The sequence below is a fragment of the Coloeus monedula genome, assembly GCF_965178545.1.
Source record: "Coloeus monedula genome assembly, chromosome: 27".
Taxonomy (NCBI): domain Eukaryota; kingdom Metazoa; phylum Chordata; class Aves; order Passeriformes; family Corvidae; genus Coloeus; species Coloeus monedula.
In genome coordinates this window covers 947,052-963,322 of record NC_138807.1, presented here as the reverse complement: position 1 = coordinate 963,322, position 16,271 = coordinate 947,052, and the positions used below count along the sequence as shown (strand labels likewise).

General features: G+C 52.1%; 2 protein-coding genes across 2 annotated transcripts; both read left to right on the top strand.

Moving 5' to 3' along the window:
• Window positions 1–3,558: 3,558 nt before the first annotated feature.
• NDUFA11 (NADH:ubiquinone oxidoreductase subunit A11) lies at window positions 3,559–6,915 on the top strand. Its single transcript, XM_082297840.1, has 4 exons — window positions 3,559–3,673; window positions 3,759–3,851; window positions 5,692–5,814; window positions 6,706–6,915. Exons 1-4 carry the CDS (start codon window positions 3,592–3,594, stop codon window positions 6,816–6,818), a joined length of 411 nt encoding a protein of 136 aa, XP_082153966.1. The 5' UTR covers window positions 3,559–3,591; the 3' UTR covers window positions 6,819–6,915.
• Window positions 6,916–9,917: 3,002 nt separating this feature from the next.
• Window positions 9,918–14,391, top strand: KLHL33 (kelch like family member 33). The gene is made up of 5 exons (XM_082297924.1): window positions 9,918–10,029; window positions 10,736–11,263; window positions 11,520–12,453; window positions 12,877–13,047; window positions 13,608–14,391. Exons 1-5 carry the CDS (start codon window positions 9,945–9,947, stop codon window positions 14,182–14,184), a joined length of 2,295 nt encoding a protein of 764 aa, XP_082154050.1. The 5' UTR covers window positions 9,918–9,944; the 3' UTR covers window positions 14,185–14,391.
• The last annotated feature ends 1,880 nt before the right edge of the window (window positions 14,392–16,271 follow it).

The window sequence follows — 16,271 nt, the reverse complement described above, 5'->3', positions numbered from 1 at the left end:
CTCCTGTGAAATCAGCACAGAGCAACACAGGTGCAAGAGAAAATTGCTAAATTAGACAAAGTCAGTCTTGATTCTTTTCTGCTAGTGAAAGTACAGGTGTCTCATTAAGAAATGCTTACAGATAATTTCTGTAAATAAAAGTCTCATTTGAAGATAGTATTTAGAGCTCCCTTTTAGCTACCTCCTTTCAAGGACCCCTTTCCAGAACTTTTCCTTTTGTAAAGATACAAAAGCTGAATTTGTCACTGAGAACACTGGTAATTCTGTTGCAGGGGTGGACAGTGAATGCTTTTTCCAAGGTTATCTGTGAATTTAATGTGCAGTTATTTTGTATTAACTACTCCTGATCGAATTCCTGTAGCTTACCTTCAGCTTGTAATGAAACTGGAAGAGGCAAGTGGTGATACTATGTTTGATGTTCTCCTCCTGTTCCAGAGATCAGGAGGTGTCACTGAGCCCCTGCTGCAGGATGTGTGCTGCTGGTAACATGTACCTGAGCATCCGTGTGCTGACTGTACACTGTCCTCTGAAAAGCAGCTTGCTGTCTGTACTCCCTTTAGCAGACAAGATAAATTCCTGTTCTCTGGAGAATTCAGAGCACAACTGCTTCTGCAGACAGGAGATGTATTGGACAAGACCCTACAAAAAGCTCTACAAAAAGAGAGGGAAGGATGGGGAAATGTTTTGAATGCAATTTGCTGATGGATGGTTCTGCCATTTCTGAAAATAGAAGGAACCCCAGTTATTTGCAGCTTTGTAGTACAATGGCAAGCCCCTCCCCCTATTTAAGGGAGCTAATATTCTGCATCAGCAAGTTTGTTTATCAACAGTAAAAATATTTGGAACCAGGTTAATGTTTTAAGAGTAATGTTACATTAGTTATGTGTTGCTTTCCCTGGAACTTGCCTGTTTATAGTAAGGTAACTGTTCCCTCCTACTGTAACTGATGCCTTTTCTTGGTCTTAGAATCAAGAGTCATACACGGTTAGAAGGGGAAAAGGGATTTTACCTTGGTATTTATTTTAAGGATCCTTAGGTGCACACGTCCAGGTCATGTGCATCAAAATGCACTCCGCCAAATTCCCCCCCCCCCCCCGCCCCCCCAAAGATTGGGTATAACATTATAGGTGTTACTAATTAGCAGATCTATCAAAGATTCCCCAATGAGAGGCTCAAGTGAGCCCCCCTCCCCAAGGAGCCTTCTGGATGGTTCTATCTTAGTTTACAGAATGTGTTCTGGAGAGGACCTTGGGCTCTGGGGCACGCTGATCCCTAGCTACAAAGCTTCTAAAATGTTCAGTCTCTTAGCTGAACAAATGGGTCCAAGAATGTAGGCAAAAAGCACTAAGAATACAGAAGTTGTAAAAAAGGTATAACGGGTATAAAAGAAAAGGCAAAAAATCTTCATGGCATCGTAACAGCTCTCTGAAGTTGGCTGGGGAGGGTCTGCAGCCCAAGGATGGGTACCTGCAGAATAACCCCTACCAGCAGTGTGGCAAGGTTAGCTGCAGTCTATTCACGAGGTAAAGTAAAAAGCTGTACACACCAGGGTGCTGAGTCCTGCAGCTACAGGCATTGTACCTGCTGCAACGGAAAAGAGATGTGAATTCTCTGTCCCACCTCCTTTGTTGGTGGAAGAAGCAGTATGAATCTACCGCATGGGGTACAGCCTCAGAAGAGCTTTTAACAGCTGCTTGGAGCACAGAAAGCGATTTGTTATTTAATGGTGTAGAGTCTTGCCCTGTGCAAGATTCAGTGGCTTCTGTATGTTTATATGGGGGAGAGAGCATTTGCAACGTGTGCCGCCCTGCAGGCGAGTGTTTTCTCCATTCTGCTGTCCAGAAGGGTCACACAGCCCTTCGTCCGATGTGCTTAGAAAGAGCTTTGGAAAAGGGGCAAAGCTGCTCTAAAAAATGCCTCCTTTGTTAAAGCACTGGTGAGTGCCTGATGGTGGCATTGGTTCTGTGTGTAAGAACAGCAACCTCTCTGGCACGCAGAGGAAGCAGTGCCCAAGCCGAGGGACCGTGGAAGACCCTCTGCTGTGAATGCACTCCACACCAGTTCCTTCTGGCGCTGAGACAACTCTGGAACAGAGGTGATTTGCCTGCCGTGTTGAGCACACTCCCGCACATCTCCGGTGTCCCACAGCCCGGTGCAGCTGCCGAACCCTGGCCGTGCTCCTTCTCCTCTCCCGGCAGCCGGGGCTCATGAAGCTCCGACTTCACTGCCGGCCGGATACAGTGCTTCAAACCGTTCCTTTGGATAATGGAACAGTAGCATCCAACTCCAGCTGTTTTGAGCTCCTATCGCAGAGAAGAGATGCTGTGGGGGACCCAGCATACTGGAAAATGCAGAAATCAAGTATTGAATATGCTTTTCACATACAGGGAAAAGAGAGGTAGAAAGGTGAGAAAGCTTGAGCTAAGAACGATAGTTGTAGATTTCTTCACTCAGATCTTGGAGCTATTTCAAGAGTCGGGAAAACAGCTGAAAGAGCTTTGCTTGAAGGGATGTCACTGATAGGGAAGATGTGTGATAATGTCTTTACAAACAATTCGATGGGTGAGGGCACGGGTGCTAACGTCTTTGAAGGGGGTCTTAATGTCTTTACTGCCTTCAAGCAGCAGGTTTGTTACAGAGCCCAGGGAGCTCGGCTTCTGAAACAGACAAGTGGGTCTGCACAGGCCTGAACTTCTGAGCTTTGCGATAAAATGCCAGCTTCAAGGGGGACTGTGGTGGGCGGTTCGGGAAGGCTGCACCTTCCTGGTACCTCAGCCAACGGGGAAAGGAAGAGGGCAACCTGCGGCCGGGAGTGCAGGATAAAAGGAGGCTGCGCCCTCCGAGACCTGGAGAGAGAAAACCCCGCGGGCGTGTGCCCCAGGGCACTCTCTCCCTTTATTCCAATAAAGTTGCAGGGCTCCTCTGTCTCTTTTATGGACACTGGCTTTTCAGTGCGTGATTATCTGTACATCACCGAGAAGGCACAGTAGAGAGCTGTGCTTTTATTAGCATACTATGAAGAGCTGGAAAAATAAATGCATACAACGTCCCTATAGCCTATGTCAAAGCATCTTTATTATTTCAGAGGGAAACAGGGCCATACAGCAGTATAGATACAGACAGAGAATTAAAACAGAATCCTTGAAAATTCATTAAAAATACTTAAAGCGCTCTTAAGTAAGAGTTGTAGACTCTACCAAAAAAACTCCGCCCCCACAAAAATGCAAAACACCCACAACGAAGCAAAGCCACACCAACCTCCCCGTCCCGCAAGCAGCCAGCAAAGACAAACGGCAGCGTCAGAGTCCGGGGTGCAGGCTAAGAGCCTGAGAGCTGCGGCTGGGGCAGCTGGGAACAGGAGGTGGGAGTCCTTTAGGAAAGCGATTGCACGGGTGCGCTCGGGCGGCTCCCGGCCCGCGAGGGCTCCCGGCCCGTGACGGCTCCCGGCCCGCGAGGGCTCCCGGCCCGTGACGGCTCCCGGCCCGTGACGGCTCCCTGCGGGGGGGGCGGGGCCTCCGCGCTCGCCACGCGCGTGCCCGCGGGGCGGGGCCGCGCAGACTCTCGCGACAGTTCGGCCGTGCCCTTGTCGCCATGGCGGGGTACTGGGAGGGCCCCGAGGGCGAGCAGTGTCCGCAGCGCACCTGGCTCGCCACGCGCGTGGGCGCGGCCGCGGGTGGGCATCGGGGAGAACGGGGCACACGGGGGGGCGGCCGAGCGGGGCCCGGGCGCGGGCAATGACGCGCGGTGCTGTGTTGCAGGCCTGGTCGGGGCGGCGTATCGCATCATCCTGCTGCGGCCCGGCTCGGCTCTGGCCGCGTTGCAGACGGCGGCGGCGGACAGTGTCACGATGGGTAAGGGCCGGCACTCTGGCGGTGTAACTGTAGGGTGGGACTCCCGCGCCCCGCAGCCGCGCCGGCCTCGCCTCTGCCCGGTCTGGCTGCGCCCTCTCACCTGCCCTTGCCTCTGCCCCTGCACGGTTTCGGCGGCTCTGTCCTCCATCGGCCCTGGGTCGTTGTTTGGCCAACAGCCAGAACACTGACTACTGACATGGAAAGACATGTTCTTGATTTGCAGGTCATTTTTTTTTTGCAATCTAGAGTAAAGGTACTTTTTTTTTTTTTTTTAATCTCCAGAATACCCAGTTTGTGGGCAACAACATAGTGCAAGCAAATTATTTTTTTTGCTTAATGTATTTAGGCATTGTATTTAATAAACTGCATTTGCTGAAGAACAATGCAATGGTTTTGGTGGGAAAAGGAAAATAAACCTGGGGGTTTTCCCATTACGGGTTACAGACAAACAGAAACTATGCAGTTGTCTTGAATTGTCTTAGGAAGAGAAAGTGAATGCTGGAGAGAGGAGCAGGGAGCTGAGGGGGCTGCGTGGTTGAAGCTCCCTCAGCCCCTTGTCAAGTGCAGTTTTCCTCTTAGCAGACTCTTGCTTTTCAGTCTAATTCAATGCCTTGTGCCACCTCTGCCGCTCCCCAAGTGCTGGTGCTCTGAGTTGGGGCACAGTCAGTCCAGGTCTGCGTTTTTGAGTAGTTTGACTCTAAACCAGGGTCTGGCATCTCCTCTAATGAGCTGAGGTCGTTATGAAAGGACTGAATCATGTAATCAACTATGATTTCAATAAATCCCTTAATCCTAAACAGGCATATTGGGCCCTCTTACCAGTTTCACACCTGAGGAAGGGTTTATCCTGTCCTCTGTTCTGGGATCACACCTCATGGCCTCAAGCTGTGTGTTTTGCCTACAGATGCCTTTGTCCAAAGCAAGGAGAGCAGGAAAGCTGAAATGCAGTCCTAGGTCTGGGGGTTTTGTTTCTGCAGTGCTCTTTTCAGCTGATTTTGGGATCAGTGTAATTCATTTTCTGCTGAAATCTGCCCAGGTTTGTAACAGGAGCTGCTGGTTGTATATAGGGATTGAAAATTTTTGTCCTGGACATTTTTATTGGTCCCAAGAAAGATGAATTGAAACCTGCAGATGGTGCCTGGTAGACAGCTTCACATTTCATGATCAAGAGTCTGTATTAGATGAGGTGTGTAACTCAGTGGACAGGATGCTTCTACTTTGCAGTTTCTTAGTTCAATTCAAAATTCTTAATTCAATTTCAAAGTCAGTTTACAACAAGAATAATTTACAAACCCAGTTGATTTTTCTACTATCCAGAAATCATTGTGAGCCTGAGGCAGGCAGAGGAGGAAAGTGTCAGGACTAGCAGTCTGCAGGGAGAGCAGAGCCCTTGGGGTTGCTCTGCCCAGTGCTGTGAGGTGGGCTCACAGGGACTTGATGGCTGAGTTACAGCGCAGAGTCCAGGCAAAGCTGGGGAGGTGGCTGCACAGACAGCACTGCTCCCCTGCAGTGCCCCCGGCTGTCAGGGGCAATCCCATCACCTTGTTGGGAAGGGTGTAAGGCCTGCGCCGATACCCCGGCAGGATGCGGTGCTGTTTGGTGGCAGTGGGTGTGGGGCGCTCCGAGGGTGCAGCTCACAGCTGAGCGGGATCCATGTGGTGCAGGAGGAGAAACCCAGGGAAGCTGGGTGGGACTGGGTGATGCTGACCCTCACTGTAGGAGCTGGGATAGGATGTCCCTGGTTTTCCATTGTAGCCACTGTGAATATCGAAATCATGCTCAGTGTGAATTCTCTGGTCCTTGAGGATTTTGGTTTTGTTTTTTTACTTCTTGTTTACAGCTACACTAGGAGCTGTGTTTGGCTTAAGTACCTGCCTCAGTGCCCAAGTCCGGGAAGAACCAGAGGATCCTTTGAACTATTTCATAGGCGGTTGCACAGCAGGAGCTGTCTTGGGAGCAAGAGGTAATTGTGAACACTGAAATGTGCCTGCATTGAAATGTGCTGGTTTTAGAAACTTTTCTGTTGGGGAAAAATGTTAAAGAATGTTGATGCCAGGCTTCTTTGGTAAAGATTCATCTCAGCCTGTATTCATGCCAGTTTCATTGGCATTGTATGGACCTGCTAAAATAAATATGGCTACAGGAGGGGAGGGCACCAAAGGGAGCATGAAGTGATACACAGAATGAAAGGAGAGGTGACTCAGTGCTGCCAGTAAGAGCTACCAGTTATACCTTAAAATTGCAGGATAGGAAAAATATAGTTGTGGAAATCCATGTTTTCTTGGCAAGAAGTGTGTTTTATTTTAGACAGGAAGTACAATCTAATATCTGCCGTGTGAATTCTTTACATAGTCTGAGGGACAAGCTGTGTCCTGCTGCTGTTGCTCCTATAGCCCCTTGTAAGGCTTAAGCAGCTCCTGCAGGTACTGACACTGTTTTCTGTAGACATTCATCCTTGAACCTAAAGAAGTGAGGGATTTATTTAAGTTGTAATTGTGGTGAAATAGAATTAATCTTTATTTGTCCTAGTTGCTGAGCTGATGAGAGTTCAAAGCAGTGATTGGTTTTTTTGTCACAATATTTGTTATATTTTGTCACTTAAATGAGCCATTTAAGATTGCCGACTTAAGGGGATGGGGCAGTGGATTATTGAAATTGATATTTCAAATTGCAAGCTAAAAGCATGAGAACTCAATTTTATAAAAAGGCCACTTTTCCAATTCCTTGGAAACATTGGCCAGACAATGTTGCTGATGGTCAAGGGACTTACGAAAAATGGCAGTCTATTGAGATCTGCTGCACAGGACTTAATGTGCCTTAATGGGTGTTTTCTGCTTTGATGTGTTTTCTTCAGCTCACAGTTACCTCACTGGCACCACGGCATGTCTGGGGTTTGGAATCACTGCGGCTCTCATGAAGATTGGTAACCAGGAGGGCTGGAGGCTGACAGGACCTCCCAAGCTGTAAACGTCACCTTTCACCCCTGTGAGCTGGCTTCCAGATGCTGTATGTACTTAGGACATCGTGTAATAAAGATTCGGTCCAGTCAGCAGTTGTCACAACATTGTGGTGTCGTGTGGCTGTTTCCCAGCGTTTGGGCTGAGGTGCAGAAAGCTGGTGCTGCTGAAGGGGAAGCGGCATCTTCTGGTCTGGCTGCGATTTCTGTGAGCACTACGCTGTAGCTTCAGTGAGGTCCTTGCAGTTGAGTGGGCCCTGTGGGGCTTCTTGACAAGGATTGGGATTACGCTGCACTGAGCCCATCAGTGAGGGTCTGGAGCCAAAGCTTCTGAAGGAGTGCTCGGCTCTGCACTGAAGATGGGGAAGGTGGGGTAGGGAAGAAGTTGTGGGTTGCCCACGAGAAGGTGTTTGGGAGCCTGAAGTCTTTCTCCAAAAAGCATTTCAGGAAGTCTAGAGCTAAATGCTTCATGGTTGAACTTGAGGAATATCTGGGGCTGGAAAGGACCACTGAATGCCAGCTGAGAGCTGGAGCAGGTTGCTTATAGCTGTGTCTGGTTGAATTTTCTATGAACAAACTGAAGTGTGTCCTGCGAACCCACTAAGGTGGAGAGCATGGAGCCACAAGATGCACAAAGAGAGGCAAGAACTGGATCATTTTGCCTGGAGAAAATGTCAAGATTTGATCTAATAGCACTTTTTCACAACTTAGTGGCTACAGAAAATGCAGGCTCAGGTGTGCAGTGGAGGGTGGGAAATAACAAGATAGGGAAATTCTAACTAGATAAAAAAAAATAATCTCACAAGCAGGTTAAGTGCTGAAAAATAGACTTGTAGAGGATGTGAAATGATCTTTGGGAACACAGAATTAACTGGACGCGTGGGAACACTGCGGGACAGAGATGGGACATTAGGGGATGGGTGCATGTGTTACAGGACAAGGAATGTGAGTATGGGGGACGCAGGTGCATGGGAGAGGGGAACATGGGGTGTGAGGGGAGGGGACAAGGCAAGGAGATTGGAGCACCAGAGGACAGCAGAGGGAGGGACAGTGATACAAGGACACAGTCAGCTGTGGCAGGTTGTGTTGCTCTGGTTTGTGCTCTGTGGGCCAATGGGGTCCTGGGTGTGTGTGGGGTGGTCCTGGGGGCACTTGAGGCTGGGTTGAGGAGCTGGTGTCCCCGTGTGCTCCTGGGGCTGAGACCCCCAGCTCTTTGGGCTGGGCTGCAGCTCAGAAGCACAGCAGGTGATGGCAGACCTGTGTAGTGGTTTGGTTCAAGATACCCATTACTTACTTATTTTCCTTCTGTGAGATAAGAATTAGGAGAAAGCAAAGCAGGCACAAAACTTAAAAGAATAAAAAAAGTTTAACAGACCTAAAAGAAAGAAAAGAAAGTCAGACTAAACCTTCAGAACACTTCTCTTGCCTTCACCTTTCTCCCTTCTCCCACTGACAACATAAAAAGACAACCCTTTAGATTTTCAATCAGTTTACCACCTCTATAATAATCTTTTTCAGTTCACTTAGGGTGAGGAGTCTCTCTTGCTCATGCTATGGAGACATTTCCACAAGAAACAGTTCTCTCGTGGCTCCAATGTCACAGCAAGACAGCCGCCCGGGTTGGTTCTCTGCTCGCATGTGAGAGTCCCTTCCCCTGACTTACAGCTTTCCCCACAACTGCTTTCGAGGGTCCAGTCCTGAGCTACTGGGGTACCATTTTAAGGATGAGCTGTTCAGAAACAAAGGTTCTCTTCACCTATCTCTGCGAGCATCTTCATCTCTAGGAACAGAGGCCTTCTCCTTCCCTGGGAGCAAGGGTCTTCATCACTTTCATCTCTGTTCAAGCTTCTCATCAAATTACAGCTACTTCAACATTTGCTCTTTTCAGCACAAGTACTTCTGCTCACAATTGCAATTTGAACACTCTACTCCCCCTAAGCTTCATGCAATTACAGCAGGTACTCTGATGCATCATAGTCCGTCACCATAGCTTTACAACAGAATTTCAGCTTCTAGGTTTGAAGCATCTCCTCTTTCTCCTCCCTCAGGGTTTCAGCTCTTCCTTCTTCACTGACTTTGGTGTCTTTATGGTGTTTTCTTCTCATGCCTTCACCTTTCTTCTTTCTCTGACTCGGGAGAGGATTGATGTCTGCAGGTTTCATCTGTATTGGAGGAAACTTACAGCACTAAAAGGGTTAATCTCACCCGGGCCTCGCAGCTGGAATTCGCTTATCGCTGTTGGTCCCATGATCTTTGCCGGGCAGAGGCCTCAGATGAATTTCGGCCGCACTGGGTGAGGGCCGGCCTGGCCGAGCCGCGCCGCGGAGCCGCCCGCAGGAGCAGGGCTGCGGGGCTCCGGGGTGGCTGTGTCCCGGCCGGCCCGGCCCACACTGAGGGGCTGCGCCGGGTGTCCAGCGAGCAGAAGCGGCTGAGATCTCAGCCAAGATGTGCCGAGCAGGGCCCGGCCCGGCCCCGCTGGGCCGTGCCGTGGGCCCCCAGTTACCTACCCAAAAGCTGGAAGCAAGAGAAGCTTTCCCGGGCTTTGTTCGTTCTTAAATGTGGATTACAGAGGTGTGTCAAGCTTCTTAAGTGGTTTTAAAAAGTTGCCAATATTCAAACTAGCCGGTTGATTGGTTCTGTTGGGTCTGGAGGAAGCTGTAAGCGCCTCTTTGCAAAGAATTACTTCCATGACTGATGGAGCCCTCTTTAACTAAGAACCCAAACTATGCTAAACCATGATATTCTGTCACCCCCTCATGGGGGTGGGGGGACAGGGGATTGTCTCCTACCTGAGGACTTGGGAGGGGGCTCTGCTTCACCCTGGGATCTGGAGAAGAGCAGTGTTTAGAGAGGGGCCCAAGGGGCCAGGGATCTCCAGCAGAACCTGCCCATGGTAGCACAGTGTTTACTGAAGCTGCTGTCAGCTTCAGCTGGCCCTGCTGCCTGTCCTCAGAGAATTCAGTGACCCCACTGCCCCAGCCTTGGGACTCTGGGGCCTTGGACCTCCCTCTGCCTGAGCCTCTCCCAGCTCCTGGCTGGGGCCACGTGTCCTGTCTGGTCTATAATTACCCGGGCACATTCCTAGAGGGTCACAGGAGTTCTGTGGAGCAGCAGCAGGCGGTAAGGGGGACAAGCGCATGGCACAGCATAACAAACCATGCAGTAATGCAGGACACGGCATACAGCAAGCGCTTCACTGGGCTGCAAAGCGCATGGCCTTTGGTGAGCGAGGACACGCAACACAGCACAAAGAGCGAGCAACACGGCGGGGGCAAGGGGTGGCAACAATGTCATGAGGGTCAGCACATCTCGACAGTCTGTGGTGCAGGGGAGCATGACATGCAACATTGCAGACAACTAGGGGGATAATGCATCACAATGTGTGACAGGCAGCATGACACACAACAGGCAGTGCACAGCAGGCACTGCCATGCACCGAGCAGGTGTGGCGGGTGCTTTCCTGGGGGCCAGTGTCTTGGTTGCTGTTGGACCATCAGTAGTTTCAGCTAATGGGGCAATGGCTGAGGAAGGGCTTGGTTGTGTGTGCTATAGGACTGAAGGTCTGAGGGGTGACAGTGGCCTGAGCTACGGGGTTGTGGGGCAGCAGTGTTGGCTCTGGGTCAGTAGCTTCATGCTAAGGCTTCAGAGATGAGGCAGGTGATGGGATCAGGCTCAGTGGGGCAGTGAAATGGGCTGTTGTTCTCACCTATGGAGCTGTGGTTTTGCCAAGGGGCATCAAATTTAGTAATGGAGCAGTAGCAGAGCCTGGTGTTGCTGGCTGTGGGGTAAAGGCTTTGGTGGTGGATCCAGTGCTATGTGGCAGTGCCAGCAGCAAGATCCCATGTCCCCAGCCAGTACTCCAGCCATGGGCCAGAAGCTCCAGCTGTGGAGACAGCACCCTGACACCCTGCTCCATGTGTTCCCACAGGCAAGATGTGGGTTGCAGAGGGGCCAGCCCCAGACCAGTGGAGCCTGCAGGATCGGGCTCACGCTGGACACTTCCTGGCCATGGCTGACCACCTCCGCACCACAGGACAGCTGGTGGATGTGGCTGTGGGCCCAGAGAGTGACATGGCCCATGCTGTGGTCCTGGCCTCCATCAGCTCCTTCTTCCACCGCTTCCTGGAGAGCAGGACCAGACAACTCCGCCAAGATCCCCCACCCCATGTCCCCTTGCCACCTGGGGCCACACTGTGGGGCTGGCGGGCTGTGCTCACCTTTGCCTATGGGGGAATTGTGCCCCATGGCCGGGCGAAAGAGGTGGAGGAGGCTGCCCGGGCCCTGGGTGCCCCCCGGCTGGTGGCCGCCTGTGCCCTGCGTCTGGAGATTGACCACCAGGAAGAAGGTCCTGAGCCCCTGGAGGAGCAGTGGGAGACGCTAAGAGCCATGGAGCAGCTCCATGCCAATGGTGTGGGCTGTGACCTCCAGCTCCAGGCAGGGAACGAGGTCATCCCAGGTGAGCAGGGGGTGGGGGTCCTCCATGAGGGGCTGAGGAGTGGGACAGAGCGCTCTGGGACAGCCAAGTCCTCTGGTGGGGATGATAAGGCTGCAGCTCCAGGTGCGTGTCACGCTCTAGAGGTGCCCTCAGGGCTGCTCCCCTTGGCAAAGCTGGGGCTTTGATGGGCATGGGGCCAGGACACGTGAGTTCTGGGGGCTGCACAGTGCAGAGGGTTCCCTGCTGCCTCCCACCATTTATTCCTCCTTCCTCCTAGTTCAGCGACTGGCCCTGAGCTGCTCCTGTGACTTCTTCCGGGCCCTTTTCACCTGCCCCATGCGGGAGGCCACCCACAACCCTGCCGACCCGCTGGTCACGGGGCTGTCCCCAGCCGAGCTGCGTCTCCTCCTCTCCTTTGCCTACACAGGAGCTGTAGCAGGGCCATGGCCCATGGTCTTGGAGGCAGCTGAGACCTCCCTGCGCTACCAGGCCTGGGGGCTCCTCACTCTCTGCCTGGATGTTTTCACCCATGGCCTGACCCCAGAAACTGGCCCTGATGTGCTGGCCTTTGCTGTGGCCTATGGGCTGGATGAGGTGGTCCATGTAGCAGAGAACTACATCTTGGCCACCTTCCCCTGTGTGGTGATTACACCGGCCTTTTTGGATCTTCCTGCACACCTTCTCATCCGCCTCCTCCGCTCTGATGGTCTCAATGTCCTCCACGAACTGGAAGCCTTGGAAGCAGCATCTCGGTGGCTTATGGCCAATGGAGATGGCCAGGAGGATCTAGCCAAAGAGATCCTGTCATCTGTTCGCTTTGCCCTCATGTCCAGCCTGGAGCTGAAGAAGGTCCCATCTGTGACTGCAGGGGTAGCTGACCCAAAGGTCCTACGTGAGCTCATGGTAGCAAGTTTCGCCCCCATGGCCCAGCTGCCATGCCGGGTACGTTCCTTGCAAGAGGTGTTGGTGGTTTGTGGTGGAGACAAAGTAAAGGGCAACCTGACTGCCCGGAAGCCCAGCAGACACCTCTGGTTTGCAGACCGCTACCTCAGTGCTGTGGGGCTGGTGAAGCAGGTTGAGTGGAGGGAACTGGGACACTTTCCTGATGGCCCACGCTTCCGTCATGCTGTAACTGTGGTGGGCAACAACCTCTACGTCCTGGGTGGAAAGCACTACTACGGGGTCCATGACACCCTAGCCAGTGTCTACAGGTGAGAGCTACAGAGGACTTAGAGTTCCCATGTGGCACCAGGACATTGTGGGATCAGAGGAGGTGTTGGTAGAGCTAGAGCTGCCCCATGGATCCAAGACATTGTGGCATTGAAGCTGGTCAAGTGCCCTAAGACATTCTGGGATGGGTTAGGGGTAGGACTCAGAGGTGCCCTCTTACTCCGGGGTGTTACAGGCTTTTTTGGAGTAGGAGCGGGAGGCTTCTATCTGGAGATGCCGCAGGTCATTATGGGTTTGGTATTGTCCAGAAGGAGAGGATATTCCCATGCAAGGTGACCATGTGACCCTAAGGCATTCTGGGACTGGCAGGTTGTAGGTGGGTTGTTGCCCTCAGCAGTGCCAACATCAGCTCATGGTGTTGTAGGTAACAGGTAGTCTCTTGCCCCTTTGCCTCTCAAACCCAGGTACCAGCCTATGGATGATTCCTGGGAGCGTCTGGCCAGTATGACGTGTGGACGGAGCTACTTTGCTGCTGTGGCACTTGGGAATTTCATCTATGCCCTGGGGGGCACCTCAGGGGAGCTCTACTGCACAGATACTGTGGAGTGCTACGACCTGGCCAATGACACCTGGAGGTGAGGCTGCTCCAGCAGATGCCTAGTTTCCCTTTTCTCTAAGAGCCCCTTGCCTTGACCAAGGTGCCCACTGAGTGCTTTGGGTCACTAAGCCTCCAGTGGAGGATGGACTTGCAGTGGTATTTGGGAGAGGTCTACTGGTTGTTGAACAACCATGTCCCTTGTGGACTGCGTGACGGCCAGTGTTTCCTAGCGGGTGGCAAGTGAGTTTTTGGCCAGTAGTGTGTTCATTGCAAGTCTTGTTGGCCATCTGCCAATGAGACAAATAGTTTGATTCCTCTCATTGGCAGAATGTTCATAGGGTGATGGCCAATGTTGTCCATTGAGGGAGCCCGCTGTGGTTGACCAATGGTGCGGCAACTATAAAGTGTTGAACAGTGATGCCCCTGGGGTATCTGTGTCAGCTGATGTTGTCCACTGGGGCTCGTTGGGTGCTGGCAAGTGTTGCCTGCTGAGTGGTTAATGAAGCCAATGGCACCCCAGGGAACCCCTGGGTAGTCAGTCACTGCAGGATAGCCCTGGTTAACCTGTCCTTCACCCCTCCCTCTCTCCTTGCCTAGGAGGTGTCAGCCCCTGCCAATGGCTCTGTGTGGGCACGCGGCATGTGCCCTGGATGGTGAGCTCTACGTGTCGGGTGGGTGTGATGAAGCATACCAGTGTCAGGCATCCTTGCTCCGCTATGTCCCAGGTGCACCTGTCACACTCCTGGCACCCATGAATGGCCAGCGAGCTGGCCACGTCATGGAGGAGGCGGGTGGGCAGCTCTACGTGGCCGGGGGCCTGTGTCAGCGGGCTGGGCAGACTGGCTACAGGGACCAGCTGACTTTTGAGGTCTACAGCCCCAAGCAGAACATCTGGGTCCTCCTCAGCCCCCTGCCCCGTGCACATGTAGTTGGGGGTGCAGCTGTACTGGGAGGGGAACTGCTTGTACTGGGAGGGTACAGTCATGAGACCTACCAGGACACGCACTTGATCCATGCCTACCAGCCGGGTACCCGGCGCTGGATCACCCGGGGTACCTTGCCCCATGCCTATACTGACCTACAAGCCTGTGTTCTCACTTTACCCCCTGCCTTGCGTGGCCCCAGCTGCCTTAAGGACCCCTTGAGATCAACTGAAACTCCCAATAATACCTAGGGTATACTTAGCTTAAAAACTCTGCACCCCATACTGGGATACCCAGGTAGCATCCATGGGTACCTCTATGGGACAAAAGTGCCCAGACCCCTCTCCCAGAGTGGGTTCCTCCTGTGGTTTCCAGCAACCCTTCACCCTTAAGGTACATGACCTAGACTGTAGTGAACTTGTGGAACATAGAGATTTCCCACACTGTAGTGCTGTGCCTCCAGGAATACTCAGTCTTCTTTGTCTGAGCCCTTCACTGGGAGCTGGGAATCCCCCAGTTTCCCCCCCCCCCCCACCTGGTTTGAATAAAAATGCTTCCTGAATTGTCTGTCTGGGTCTTGTTGTTTCTGGTGGGAAACCCAGACATCCAGGTGCTTCTCACAAGGAACAGGAGGAGAGCAGGAGGGCAGTGACCTGGGTGTCCTGGGTGGGTGGTGCTGGGCACTGGGGCTCTGTGTGCCTGTGTTCACTGGGCACGAGGGTGTATGTGTTTGTCTCAGGACTGAGAGGGATCTTGGGTTGCATAGGAGATCCTGAGGGAATAGAGTCCTGCGAGTGCCAGGATTTGGGCGGGTTGATGGTGGGGTTGATAGAGTACAATAGGGGGTCCTGGGGGCTTTGGGGTTCCTAGGTGGTTTTGAGAGGTCTTGGATTCCTGGAGTGACCCGGAGAGCTTGTTCTGTGGAGAGATGGGAGAATTCCAGGGAGGAGTTGAAAGGAGAGGCAAGGGTAACGGGATTCTGAGAAATACTGGGGTACCAGTAGTGCCTGTAGGGAGGGAACTGGGTGACTTCAGATGTGTAGAGGAAGGTGAAAAACGGTAGTCTAATGAGTTCTGAAGAGAAGGGGATAATCACTTCCCTTGGCCTGCTGGCCCTGTCTCTGTTAACCCAGTCCAGGTTTTGTTGCCCTCCCTTTGCTGCCAGGTGCACTGCTGGACCTTGTTCACCTTTCCGTCCATCAAGATACACAGATCTTCTTCCACAGCTCTGCTCCCCAGATGTCTGCCCCCCACTGTTGGGGCCTTCAGACTGTGCCAGCACTGGAGCTGCTTGCCTCATCGTTGTCCCAGGAAACAGGGATAGAAAGGATGGTGTGGTAAGAGGACAGCACCAACAGATGGACAAGTGCCCACTTACAAACGCAGTATGTCCATGTCCATGGACACACTTGCACACCAGACCTTCACCAGCAGACACACTCATGCTGGCCAAGCACAGGCACACGTTCCCACCTGTGAACCCAGTAGTTAACCTGGCAGAAGGCCATGCTGACTCAGCAGTTTGACAATACATTTGGGGCAATTAGAACTGGAACTGCATTTCAGGCTGGAAAAGTGATTCATAGGATCCTTGAATGGTGCATTTATGCACCATTGCTGGGGCGAGCCATTCAACCTTCCACCAATGGTGACTGTTGTCTGCTTCTTACACCTCCCAAAATGTTTGAGTGACATCTAGACAAGTAGTCACAAAGTTTGGCCATCTCCTGAGTGCTTTGTCCCTGTGTAATCCCTTACAAGTCACATCCGTTGCCCTTCAAAGCCTCCCACCTTACTCCCCAGTATCCAGCCATCCCATAATTGGTCATGCAGAGGCATCAACAGTTGCACTTTCTTTATTACCTGCCAGTGGGATGCTTTTCCCATGTGATTCTGTACCACAGGGAAGAAGCGCACACTTGGGGCAAAAGTCAGGAATAAGAGTATAAGTGTGCAGTTTTGGATGCCAAAATACAAGAAGGACCCAAAGCTATTAAAGAGTAACGCAGTTCTGTGCTCGTTGCACGAGCTCTGGCGTGCCCTCGGTCAGAGAGACTCCAGCTGCGTTACTTCTGTGCCTCGCAGAAGCGACTTCGGCATCAGGAAAAGTGCTGCTGGCTGAGCTCACTGGCTTCTTTGCAGAGGAGACACGGCAGGAGCTGATGATATCGGCTCACGTTAGTTCGGAGATAAAGGAAGAGAGAGGCTGTTCGGGTCTGGCTTCCAACAGGTTTATTGTTAGAAGTTTCACAACCCAAACAAGCTCGGAAGGGATGGAATGCGATTAGATTCCCCTCCTCCCTCCCCAAGGCTTGTCCTCAGTTTTATAGGGGGTTTC

What these genes read in the sequence shown, in the direction of transcription:
- NDUFA11 (XM_082297840.1), top strand. Translation starts at nt 3,592, where the DNA reads ATGGCGGGGTACTGGGAGGGCCCCGAGGGCGAGCAGTGTCCGCAGCGC. An exon ending in GCGCGTGGGCGCGGCCGCGG is followed by an intron (nt 3,674 to 3,758) that starts GTGGGCATCGGG and finishes GCTGTGTTGCAG; the next exon opens with GCCTGGTCGGGGCGGCGTAT. An exon ending in AGCTGTCTTGGGAGCAAGAG is followed by an intron (nt 5,815 to 6,705) that starts GTAATTGTGAAC and finishes TGTTTTCTTCAG; the next exon opens with CTCACAGTTACCTCACTGGC.
- KLHL33 (XM_082297924.1), top strand. Translation starts at nt 9,945, where the DNA reads ATGGCACAGCATAACAAACCATGCAGTAATGCAGGACACGGCATACAG. An exon ending in TGCAAAGCGCATGGCCTTTG is followed by an intron (nt 10,030 to 10,735) that starts GTGAGCGAGGAC and finishes GTGTTCCCACAG; the next exon opens with GCAAGATGTGGGTTGCAGAG. An exon ending in AGGGAACGAGGTCATCCCAG is followed by an intron (nt 11,264 to 11,519) that starts GTGAGCAGGGGG and finishes CCTTCCTCCTAG; the next exon opens with TTCAGCGACTGGCCCTGAGC.